The 13,086-nt window shown below is 29.0% G+C and overlaps 1 protein-coding gene across 1 annotated transcript; it reads left to right on the top strand.

The window, feature by feature from the left end:
- Positions 1–11,988: 11,988 nt before the first annotated feature.
- Positions 11,989–12,509, top strand: LOC113373522 (structural maintenance of chromosomes protein 1-like; the record flags this gene model as incomplete). The annotated part of the gene is made up of 2 exons (XM_026613846.1): positions 11,989–12,109; positions 12,389–12,509. Coding segments are annotated over exons 1-2 (242 nt in total), but the record flags the coding sequence as incomplete, so codon positions are not given.
- Between the last annotated feature and the right edge of the window lie 577 nt (positions 12,510–13,086).

Raw genomic sequence — 13,086 nt, 5'->3', positions numbered from 1 at the left:
CAAAATAAGCGCCGCGTCGCCGTTTTACGGGTGATCATCGGTACGGAGCTTATAGAAATATAAACAAAGTTTGTTTTTATTAATAAAACTAGCTGACCCGGCAAACGTTGTTTTGCTAAGTAAGGTATATTCTAAACAATTTCTAGAGAATCAAAAATATTAATACTTTAATTGTATAAGGATGTGTTGTTTGAATGCTATATACCATAAAGTATTATAAAAACACTAAAACCCCATTAGTTTGTCTATATTTTGTCAATACAATCAAACTGGAAGTTTTATACACTTTCTATAGAAATCATGATATAATCCAATCCAAGTCTTGTTTTGGTATTTCGACTTATTGATTACGTTTTTGAACTTTTCAGATTCTTTTTGGAATCTGGATTTTGTGTATAATTGTAAATAATACTACTGAGCTTGTACAAAATTTTTAAATTTCTGCGAGGGAAGAAAGAAAATGAATTAGGTATTTCTTCTCTGACCTGCTTTTTGAAAAGTTTCAAGTACCATTTGATGAATTAAAGTAAATTTAATAAAAAGTATGTATATAGAACAGGGCAAGGCACAAATGACCAATTTGACTTTGAGCAAATATAAATTTTATTATGAAAATCAAACCAATTATATCACAACAAATGACACATTTCAAACTAACAATTATGTGACTACATTCAGTAAAATTACCAGCTACTTCATCATTGTAAAAATGTGCTTTTTGCTGTCTTTCAAATTTTTTTTATTTAGACCTTTTTACCGTATAGGCGGGGTAACTTGGAACGTCCAGATGGCAAACAGGTATAATGTCTTATTTTAATTTTAAAGGTATTTTACAAAATAATTACATTTTTAACTAATGCTAAAAAGCTACCAAAGGAACATTACATTTTTATAGTGATGTGCCAAGTCGAATCAAGTGATTCGAATCATTCGAATCAAGCCTTTAACGACTTGATTCGAATCAGATTTTACTTGATTCGAATCAACTCGTATCAAGCCGCGAAATATTTACTGCGTGCATGTATGAACACAAATTTTCATAAATATAAAAAAATGTTTTAATTTAATTCAATATTATAATAATATAAATAATAATTATAATAAATATAAAAAATAATAATAATAAATATAAAAAATAAATCTTGAATTAAATCATGCGAGCCACCCGGCTTTAATACGCTTAAATGTATCACCCGACTCCAATTTTTATGACTTTAACCGCATTCATCGTCTTCAAGCCGATATGAATTCATCCGAGTTCCTAAGACTCAAACCGACTTATTTCGACTTCAAGTCGCTATGAATTTATCCGAGTTCCTAAGACTCAAACCGACTCATCCCGACTCCAAGTCGTTATGAATTTATCCGAGTTCCTAAGACTCAAACCGACTTATTTCGACTTCAAGTCGCTATGAATTTATCCGAGTTCCTAAGACTCAAACCGACTCATCCCGACTCCAAGTCGTTATGAATTTATCCGAGTTCCTAAGACTCAAACCGACTTCAAGTCGTTATGAATTTATCCGAGTTTATATGACTCAAACTGAATCATACCGACTTGAGTTCGAAACATATGTCCGCGTTTCAGCGTATCGACTTATCGAGATGCTGTGCGTATGGGTCTTGAGTGTTTATTTATTTTTGACTAAGCGCTGAGAGCAAATTTATTCATGAAATATCAAAAACTCATTTAGATAATAAATACGCGATTTAGATTTTAATTATTATCAAAATAAACTACACAACGAGTTTTATACACATACAAAATTATCATATTTTAATTATGCAAGTAATGGCAAATTCACACAAATGAAATAATATCAATCTTTACAGTAGTGGATTGAATTGTAAGTCATTCGTAAGACGTTAGATTCAGCCCCCTGTTTAGATTAGATCTAAACAATCAATAATATACACATGCATTCGTTCAACGTAAGATTAGGAATATTGTTTTATATGCTTTAGTGATAGAGAAGTGTTTGGTTATATTTTACTGTAAATTCACTTGAAATATTAGTTATATTTGTAGCTAGTTTATTATTATATATAATATAAATGTATTCATCTCTGCACTTTTTGGAATTAATTGCTTACTAAATTAATTATTTCACTTATAAAATTATTAAAATGATATTATTTCTTCTCTTAAATTATAATTGTTCATATATGAACTTGATTCGAATTGATTCGAATCATGATTCGAATCAGGTTTTTTTCTGATTCGAATCATTCGAATCAGGAAATTTTCGAGTCGGCACATCACTACATTTTTATTACAAATTTTGAGGTTATGTTAAGAAACTATATTTCAAAAATCTTTTTTTATTAATTTGTTGATTATACTTTTTGCTGATATATAGAATATAAACAACTCAAATACTCTAAATACGAATAAACAAATATTCATAAATACCTAAGTATATAAATGATTACATTCCCATTTCCAAGAAATAAATTTCTCCATCGTCCATCTGGCATCGCTCGCTGTTATTAAGAATTAATTTACTTGCCACTTTGTAATAATCTTCCGTAAATTATTCATAATATATTAATTTTAATATATTTGTATCAAAACAGAAACACCGAATGACAGTTAATAATTGAAAGTAAAATGTCATGGATAAAATCCCTGGACAATATACTAATATGGATAAAATCATTAATAGAATCAAAGATTGAATAAACTAAATGGATAGTTTGTAATGTGTTTTAGATTTATATATAAAAATCTCTATAAGATATATATCTTATATATAAAAATCTCTATAAGATATATATCTTATATATAAAATTCTTGTTCATTCATTTAATGTGATATATTAAGATACAAAATTGTAAGTGTTTTTTATTATTATTCTTGTTTTTCTATGAAATTTCTTACATAATATTTATTTAGTTTTAATTTTTATAGTTAAATTGATTGCCACTGAATGAAGGCTAAGATGCTAGCCGAAACGTTTGGATTTTAATTAAATAAATTTTTAAAAGCTCTCATACTATTTTTATTGATGTAACGCCCGACTTTTTAACTCAAACATATTATATCAACATCAAACTCAAAACTATCTTTTTATATATAAAAATGAATTGCAAAATGTGTTGGTAAGCGCATAACTCAACAACGCCTGAACCAATTTGGCCAATTTTTTTTTTAAAATGTTCCTTGGAAGTCGAAGGATGGTTCTTACGGCAAGAAAAAATCAAATAATTGCCGGGAAAACTAAAAACAGCCATTTTCTTTTTCTTATACAAACGTTTTCTAACTAAAACATAGAATCAATTTGAGCTTTATTGCTATTATAAAGTTCATATTGAATAACAAGCACTCACTGTATACTCCTCCTAAACTATTATTCGGATTTTGATAAATCTTTCTGAAGTTTGTTAAGGAAATTTTCTAGGATGTATGTGATTATAAAGAACTGGAATGTATGTGCAATATTGTAAAAATAAATGGAAAAAATTGTAAAAAACGACATGTCATTGTTTCCATTGAAAACAAATGAAAACTATCATCTACCAAAAATTTCAATTTACTTATGAACCTAGACAATGTTAAAATGTGTATAATAAATTTATGATTATAAATAAGAAAAATAAAATATCTACATTATTATTGCGAAAAAGCAGCTGAGATGTGCCCGAAATTAAAATAATATAAGATACAGTATATGTATGGCAGATGGAATGATACACATATGAACAAGATATGACAAATTAATTCACTTAAAATATGAAATTAAGTATTAATCAGGCCAGTCCTACCTTTAATGTGATGCATGCAAAAAATACGAGCGCACGCCTTATTGAATTTTCAATATAGTTTTTTTTTTTTCAATATATAATTACTTTGCATTTTTTACTAATCTTTCCACAATATTTTTAAAATTCGTAAAAATTTCACTTTATAACAAGAAATGGAAAAGTAAAGATGAATCATACAATTCGGCCCTCACGATATCGATTAGGAGAAGTTTAAAATGCAATTTTGGATATATAATATAAAATTAAATTAATTTAGTCCAACATGAAGTACCAGTGTTATGTTATGGTTATTGTTATGTTATACCGTTTAAAAGACTTCAATTTCCAATAGTGTTGGAATTGAGACTCATCATTTTATTTAAAGTAGTTCTACATTTAACATCGCTCATATTATAAATGTATATGCATTTTGGCGTGAAGAGTAATTTAAAAAAAACAAATATTTTAAGGTAAACGATAAATACTAGTATATTATATTAAAAAACTGTAGATATGGGTACAGAGCAATGGCTGTCGGTCATCTAGTTCAAAAATATATACGAGGTGTGTTCAAAAAGTACCCGGAATTACTAATAATTAAATTTCGCGGGTCTGGAGTGTCTGATTGTCAAAAATTTTTTTTATTGTGTTGGTATACATGCCCCTAAAGTATGATGAAATTTTCAGCTATATTCACTGTTTACTTTGTCTGTGGTAGTCGCTAAGGTTCGACGTGTTTTTCTGAGCTCGGCGATTTTTACAATGGAAGAATTGAAAAGTCAAAGAATTTGTATTAAATTTTGCGTAAAAAATGAAATAAAGTGTTGCAAAGTGCAAAAATTCACCAGATATGGCTCCGTGTGACTTTTTCCTATTCCCAAAGTTGAAGAGACCCATGAAAGGACGGCGGTTTTCCTCGATTGAAGAAAATCGCTGAGAGTGCTCAAGGACATATCAAAAAGTGAATATCAAGGGTGCTTCGAAAATTGGAAAAAACGCTGGCATAAGTGTATTATATCTGGGGCGGACTACTTTGAAGGGGACCACATTAATGTAGACGAATAAATAAATATTTTTTTGAAAAAACGAAAATTCCGGGTACTTTTTGAACAGACCACGTATAATATATATAGATATATGAAGCAAAATATATATATATATTATTATTAACTTCCCGTAGGGTAAGTTATTGTAATGGGCCGAAAATCGGAATTGAAAATTTTAACATTTCTCGACGTTTTGAAGGTTTTTGAACGTTTTGGCATACCTCAGAAAAAATGGATGTGTGTGTGTGTGTGTGTGTGTGTGTGTGTGTGTGTGTATGTATGTATGGATACAAATTTCCAGTCACGTTTTAGGGCGCACGGATCAACCGATTTGAATGGTTCAAAAAACATTCGATTCCTATTGATAGGGAAAAGAGCTGATTAGTTTTTGGCAAAGGCAGGTCCAGCCGTTTCGGAGATACGGAGCAAAGAGTGCAGAAAATAGAAATCGAATTTTTGAGAGAACGGAGTATCTGATTTGAATGATCTAAAAAGCATTCAATTAGTAATGATTGGGAGAAGTGCTTATTAGTTTTTGGCAAAGGCAGGCCCAGCCATTTCGAAGATATGGAGCTAAATATGTAAAAAATGGCAGTTTTTGAGAGAACTAAGCGTCCGATTTAAATGATTCAAAGAACTTTCTGCTTGTCTTAACAAAATAATTGATTTTGGAAAAAAAAATTTTTTTTAATTTTTTTTTTTTTTTTTTTTTTTTTTTTTTTTAGTTTTATCAAAAATATTTCAGATTTTATTTTTAATTCTGGCTATAGTTCTAATATACTTTACAAATATTTTCAACTCTGCAATTCAGTTTATATAATTCTCATAAATATTAGACAATGTTACAATATTTATAATAATCTATTGAAAACATTCAGTATTCCTCGAACATTTCGGTACGGGAAGTTCCAGCAATTTGCCTTAAGGCACGATGCCATAAATGCCTCAAGACAGAATTCCACTTACAGCTAGTTTAATTATATATAAACCCACATATAATTATACTTACAGAAATCCAGGGGAATGTGCAGTAACATTGCTTCAATTCGCACGGCTGATTATGGCGACTAAGTTCTAGCACATAATTTTTAAATATTGCATATTCTATGAACTAATAAACATGATTGAGCATAATTTTAAGCATAATTATAAGTATATGGTATCTCATATTAATTAAATAATGAATATATATTTATCCTTTATTTTTATATATGTATGGTTCTATTAATTGTTGTTACCGAGTTATAATACTGAACATTTGGCTATAAATTTTTTTAACCTATAGGAATGAAATAGTAATGATTTGATAATAATTCAAACAAATTTTGTTTGAAACATATCATGCATTTTTGATTGGGTGCCTTGCTGAGTGCCGTATCAATTATACCCCGCACTTTGGAAAATCTCAAATTAAAATATATACTGAACAAATTACTACAATATTATGTTACAAAATTTATTACATTCAATTAACATGGATGTATCGTTGAAGAAATACTGTAGTCTATAGTATATAATGACTTGCAAATCATTAAAACGAATAAGGAAGATTATGAGTATAAATAATCATGAAGCATGGATAGCTGTAATATACACATATAACATTCACAAAATTAGATCAAAATGGCTAAAATAAAAGAGCTTCTAATAGTAGACAGCATATCACAATACATACATACATTCACAATATTAGATCAAAATGGCAACAATAAAAGAGATAATAATACACATCACATCATAATACAAATAACAATAATAGATCAAAATAGCTACACTAAAATTTGTGAAGAACCTCTAATATATAGTACTTGAGTACTAGAACATATTACAAAAAATTGATTACTAAATAATTGCGATAATAAAAATTGTTATAATTATATTTGAAAGCAGTTGTATTGTGAACCATAAAATACACAATATTTATGATTACAACTATTGGCATATGACATAAATAGAATTGGAACATATAGGTGATAAAAATATTTTATCAATGGAATAAGTAAATAATAAATTAATTCAACCATTTTTGGTCGAACTAAAGACTTAGACATTATTATAAAGACATGATTTGAGTCCATCGCCCATCAAATAAAATTGCAGAAAAAAAACTACATTAACTTTTTGAGACTTGTAAACTGAAGGGAATATTGTTGGAAAGTAAGTAGGACTCAATAAATCGTCCGATTTTTTTCCTCCAATGAAATGTTCACTGCAATATAATAAAATGTAATTAATAAATAGATAATAGTTATACATAATCAATATACAATATACTAATATATATTTTTCATTATTTCAGCCTTGTATTAATTACATTGTTTGCAAAATATTTTTTTATAGTAATCATTAAATTTTGATAATATAACAATTTATTGACTTATAATTAACTTCCCGAAGGAGAAGTTTATGTTTTCATCAAAAAATCCGAATCGCTAATTTTATGTTTTCTCGACGTTTCAAGCCATTCTGAATCGAATGAGACCAAATTTGGAAGAAGTATGTGTGTGTGTGTATGTGTGTGTGTGTGTGTGAACAGATTTTTTGCCGTAAATCGACGTTTACTTCACGGCTGGACCGATTTCAAAAATTTAAAAGCCATTTGATGTATCTCGATGAGGACTATCGTCTCTGAGTTTTGTGCAGCGATCGGCCGGGCCGTTTCTTTGTAAATTGCAGAAAAGTGAAAAATTTTCCGCCCACGTTTTAGCCCGCAATTCTGAATCGATTCTGAAAATTCAAAAACCATTCGATAGATATTGGTTGGGAATAGTGCTGATTAGTTTTTGGTAAAGATCGGCCGGGCCATTTTCTTGTAATAACGTTTTTAAAAAAAAAATTTTCGACGATTTTTATGATTTTTTTTTTTTGACGGTAGATTCCACAGTCTTCTATATCATACTAAAATATTATGGCCCTACGACAACTGGTTCAGCTTTAAAAATTCGTCAAAGTTTGCAAAAATTGGTATCGTTTTTTTGACATTTGTCAAAAATTAGACTTTTGATCGATGTTTTCTCAAAAGCACCTGAACCGATCTCTGAAACTTAAAAGCCATTTGATGTATTTCGGTGATGAGGACTATCGTTTGTCAGTTTTGTGCGACGATCTGCCAAGCCGTTTCTTTATAATTTGAAAAAAAGTGTTAAATTTTCGTCGACATTTAAGCTCATCCTACCGAACCGATTTTAAAATATCAAAAAATGTTCGAAAGATATTAGTTTTGAATGATACTGATTAATTTTAGGTGAAAATCTACCGTTTTCTTGTAATTAACTGTTGAAAAAATATTTAAGCCGATTTTTATGGAATTTTTTTTAGCGATATATATCATGGTCTTACAGAACTTACTGAAATATTACGGCCTTACGACAAATAGTTTGATTTTAAAAATTCATCAAAGTTTGAGAAAATGACTGTTTACTTGGTATAATGTAGAGTACTTGGTCTTGAACATAATAAACCATTAAAGTCCTGAAAACTGGTTCAATTATATAAAATTTGCTTTTAGAAAATAATCCGAGACAAAGTGTTCGTTCGTTTTCAATTATGTGTAATAAATCCACTCGGAATACTTTTAATGACTCATAAATTAATTTATTTTTTATTGATTAAGTCGATTATTTAAATATATCGAGAAGTTCATGTAACTTGCCTCAAGGCTAAATACCAAACCAACTAGTTTCTTTTTTTGCTAAACTTAACAATTTTGCAACTATTCATGGTACTCCGAATTGTATTTTTATAACAATAAGGTTATGATACTTACTTTATTCTTCTAACCACAGCTATCCACTTTTCCCTTTGATTTTCTTTCCACTTATTGTAAAAATGTATAGAATTTGCAGTCATCTCTACAACCCACTACACAACAGCTTTGGTGGCTCATTTTTATTTATCTTATTTAAATTTGAAACTAGTGGTGTACATGGCATTGTGCCTTAAGGCAAATTGCTGGAACTTCTCGTACTGTAACAAAATGTTTGAGGAATATTAAATGTTTTCAAATAGATTATTATAAATCAATACTGTAACATTGTCTAATATTTATAAGAAATATTTTATGTATTTTTATTTAAAATTTCGATTATAATAGCCTTATTTAATTGTACAGATGAGATTCCTTTTATGATCATTAAACAACGCAAATAATAATATTTCTTGTAATATCAAAATGCAATTTGAGCTACTCACAAACTTTTCATGGGACATAGCAAAACCTAAACTACCCTTTGTACTAGCTAGAATTTTATCATTAAGCATGAATTCCCTTCTATTTAATATTTTAGTATTTTCTCTTAGCCGATTTAATATATATTTATGAGCAATATTGTTCAATATCATTGAGGGATCAACAAATATTTCAGCAGCTTTCAGATTTGCTTGTAATTTCTTTCTTAATGTTTTTTCTTGCATGTTCGTCTCATATCAATACTTGTGTTCAGTAAACCCTTTAAACATTTTATAACTACTTCCGAGAGACAAACTGCTGAAAAAATCAATGTTAAATTATTTATTATAAACGCTTTATTATTAGTACAAGAATAATTATTAAAAACTTGCCTTTCAGTGAGTTTTTTTTTTTTTTTATTATTATTTTATTGGCTTTATAAACTGGTACATTAGCCATATACTAAATTACATAATATCTACACTATCTCTTACATATATATCATTGTTTTATGTATATTGCATTTATAATTTTATATTATTACATTTGATGTAAATATAAAGAGCTCCATATAATCTTGTATCTGTCATCACTATTATAAAATTAATTGGAAGGGAGATTTTTTGTTTAATTATTTCCTCCCATAGTTTTAGTGAGTTGGTTAGTCTGGCGACATTTCATCTTTTAATATTTATAATCTTAAAATTCCTAGCATTCTTAAATGTCTCAGTTAATAAGCTATAATAAAACTTATATCAGGATAGTACTGATAGATGCAAGTATTTTGATGTATGTATTATTGTGTAACAATGCATTTCGTGCGGGTTAATAAATAATCAAAGTACAAGGACAGCGCACGAATGCGGAAGTACACATATGTCACGTCCTATATTGAATAAATAGACTAGTTATCGTCCAGCAAAGACAGTGATGTCTTAGTCAAAAGTCTAGCCATAATGTCTCAGAGTATGTCTTAACACGAATCTATGCTAGTTTGTGATGTGAAGTTATTAAAGATTAAATAAAATTATAGTCAAAATTAGATTCAGTGTTTATATTCTACTTTGCGTAAAGACTCTTTCAGCCTATACCAATATAAAGTGCTCACGGTTCTGAGGAAACTCATACCAGTGTTGTTATTTATTATAACTATAAGCTCTGCCCACGACACCAGGAAAAGGTTGGACGGATCTAGCACCCCATTGGAGAGTGGATCAATCTACATTTGGAACCCAACCCAATCCAATCAACACCCCACAACACAACATCTCATATCTTTTCAGTATATTGATAAAAATACTTATTGTTGAAGGCCCGTAAAGATTATTAATCATTTTACATACTACATCGATTCTTGTAGGAAATATATAACTATTGCATTTTTTAGGTATTTTTGCATTGTAAAAGTTTGCAATTCCATATATTAATTATTTTATATGTTTATTTAACAAGCGTTTATTATATCGTCGAGTTTTGACACAAATCATTGACAAGAAATTAAGTTCAATACAGACATTTCAGATACAAACATTTGTACGGAGATTACCGCCTAGACAATATAATAATAATGGATTACCGCATTACCGGCCATGCTCCAACCCACTCCAACCATAGACCTTATACAATTTCATGGACTGCTAGTCCCCATACATTTCTCAAGTAAAAAAGTGTCAAAAGATGTTCTATGGTATGAGGGCATACGAGGGTAATTTTGCGGCCGAGATATGTCAAACTCGATCGCCCCTCGATCGCTTAAACGTCAAATGAAAGTCCGTGTGTTCGAAATTGTTGGCAGAATATTATATAATATACAATTTATGTTGAACTAATGAACGTAATGAACTATTTATTTATTAATTTATTTATTTTAGTTATACAAAGTGTTTAAGGGAAATTAGAAACAAAAAATTAAAACAATATTTTACATATTATAAAATTAACTGAAAATAAGGACAGTTGGCTAGAGCTATTATGGGAAATTAGAAAGCAATAATGAAATATTTGTTTAAATGTAATATATTTATTATTGGTGTTTAAAAAGCACAATTTTCGTATGAAAGCGGAGTACATATTATCAACTTTGCTTTTCTTTCTTTCTTCATGGTGCATTCTAATTGTTAAGTAAATTTTGCGACAAAGTTGATAAGGTCATGATAATGCTGGACAAATTGCTGGAAATAACTTGATCTAAAAAAATGTGCAAGTCCCAAGTCATTCAACTTTCAGAGAATCATGCTTTCATATGAACTTTTGTACATTAAATTTAAAGAATTTTGAATTAGGCTTTCTATATATAACATAAATTAAACATTTCTTCGGAAGGATATGAAGATATCCTCGATTTATTATATCGATCAATGTCGAATTTCCCGGAATACTTGCGAAGCATACAGAACAGTACAAAACAGGTTTTACTGCAATCAGGCACCTTACCTAACACATTTTAGAAGACATTTTACTTTTAACAATTTTACAACAGGTATATTTTTATCCTCTTTTAGTTTAAAAACCCGAACGATCAAACATCACGTGAACCCAAGTAACTGTAAAATTTAAGCGATCGAGTGCATTCGACTAATCTCGGTAAAGCTCGTGTTCGTATTTGACATATCTCGGCCGCAAAATTACCCTCGTACGCCCTCATACCATAGAACATCTTTTGACACTTTTTATGCGCTCAACTAGCAGTCCATGTATTGTATAAGGTCTATGACTCCAACCCATATTATTTATGCTTGTTTATCTAGGTATCTAATATTGTCTAAGCTCCAAACTCTTTTCTCTATGTTTAACAAGCCATGGTCAATTGGTCAATTGGTCATATCAACTCATTGGGTAGGACTGAAACACCGAAAAAGCGCGGGAATTGACTGACGAAGAGTAGTCAATTGCCGCCCTGAGCATTGTTCATTGGTCATTGCTAATGTTAAACGTTCTAGAACAAATCTTGGTTCTTTCTTAGCGAATGTGTAAACTTGGACATACATACTGGAAGTTATTGTTTAGATTGTGATTTTATTTTTTATAGTTATGGAAACAGACCGAGTTGTTCTCAGTCATCTAGAAATTCAGAATTTTAAATCGTATAAAGATTTAGTTAAAATTGTATTAGATGAAAAATATTCGGCGTTAGTAGGTTCAAATGGAACAGGTATGTAATTAATATTTCGAATTCAATTGATTCTTTACGACTGACCATTGTAGGGTCGAGTTCCAAAGTTAATGTTAATGGAATACTTTACTTCCCTTAAAACTCTAAATATTGTAAGGTTTCTGTTGAATGTTTCTACAGTAGACAGAAGCAACCTATATTTATATTTCATTGCAGCTAGTATTTGGATCGAGATTGATACTTACATACATATTTTTTACTAAAACAATAATTTATTTCATTGTCTTGAAAATGATTAACGTATTTTTCTACTTATAGGGAAATCGAACTTTTTGGACGCTATTTGCTTTGTAATGGGGCAAAATGTTACTCAATTACGTGGAAATAATTTAAAAGATTTGATATATGGAGCTATATGGAATGAGGAGATACCTTCCGGGTAAGTTATATTTGGTATATTCCAAATATAATATGCATTGTAATCTACAATTTTTCATTTAATTAATTTAAGATCTAATATATAATATTTTTGTTATATTGATATATATTATATTTTTGTTTTCGATATCAACCAAAAAGTTCAGTTGAAATATGATATGAATTTTTTCGAATTTCAAGTTTTAATGAAGAAACAGTCATAAAAATTTCATAGAATTATTATTGGTTTCGTTCCAACTATAACTTAATACTAATGCAATTAGGAAAACAGCTTTATTAATCCATACGTTTCAGTCTTCGAGACCATCATTTAGTGGAAAACTGAAAATTTCATTTGTAATTAATTTAGGAAAGAAAATTGATACATGATTAATGATGATACTTGATTGATACATGTATCAATTTCCTTTCTTAAATTAATTACAAAGAATCTTTACAATTTTCCACTGAATGATGGTCTCGATGAAGACGGAAACATATGTATTTATAAAGCTGTTTTCTTAATTGCTTTTTCTTACTTGGTCACTCGTTTTATATATATATATATATATATATATATATACACGTATATATATATA

Source organism: Ctenocephalides felis, unplaced genomic scaffold (genome assembly GCF_003426905.1).
Source record: "Ctenocephalides felis isolate EL2017-DRISC unplaced genomic scaffold, ASM342690v1 CF-g0.4_SCAFFOLD_00103, whole genome shotgun sequence".
Classification (NCBI taxonomy): Eukaryota; Metazoa; Arthropoda; class Insecta; order Siphonaptera; family Pulicidae; genus Ctenocephalides; species Ctenocephalides felis.
Note: the sequence above shows the minus strand (reverse complement) of the source record. Positions and strands in the feature narration are given on the sequence as shown.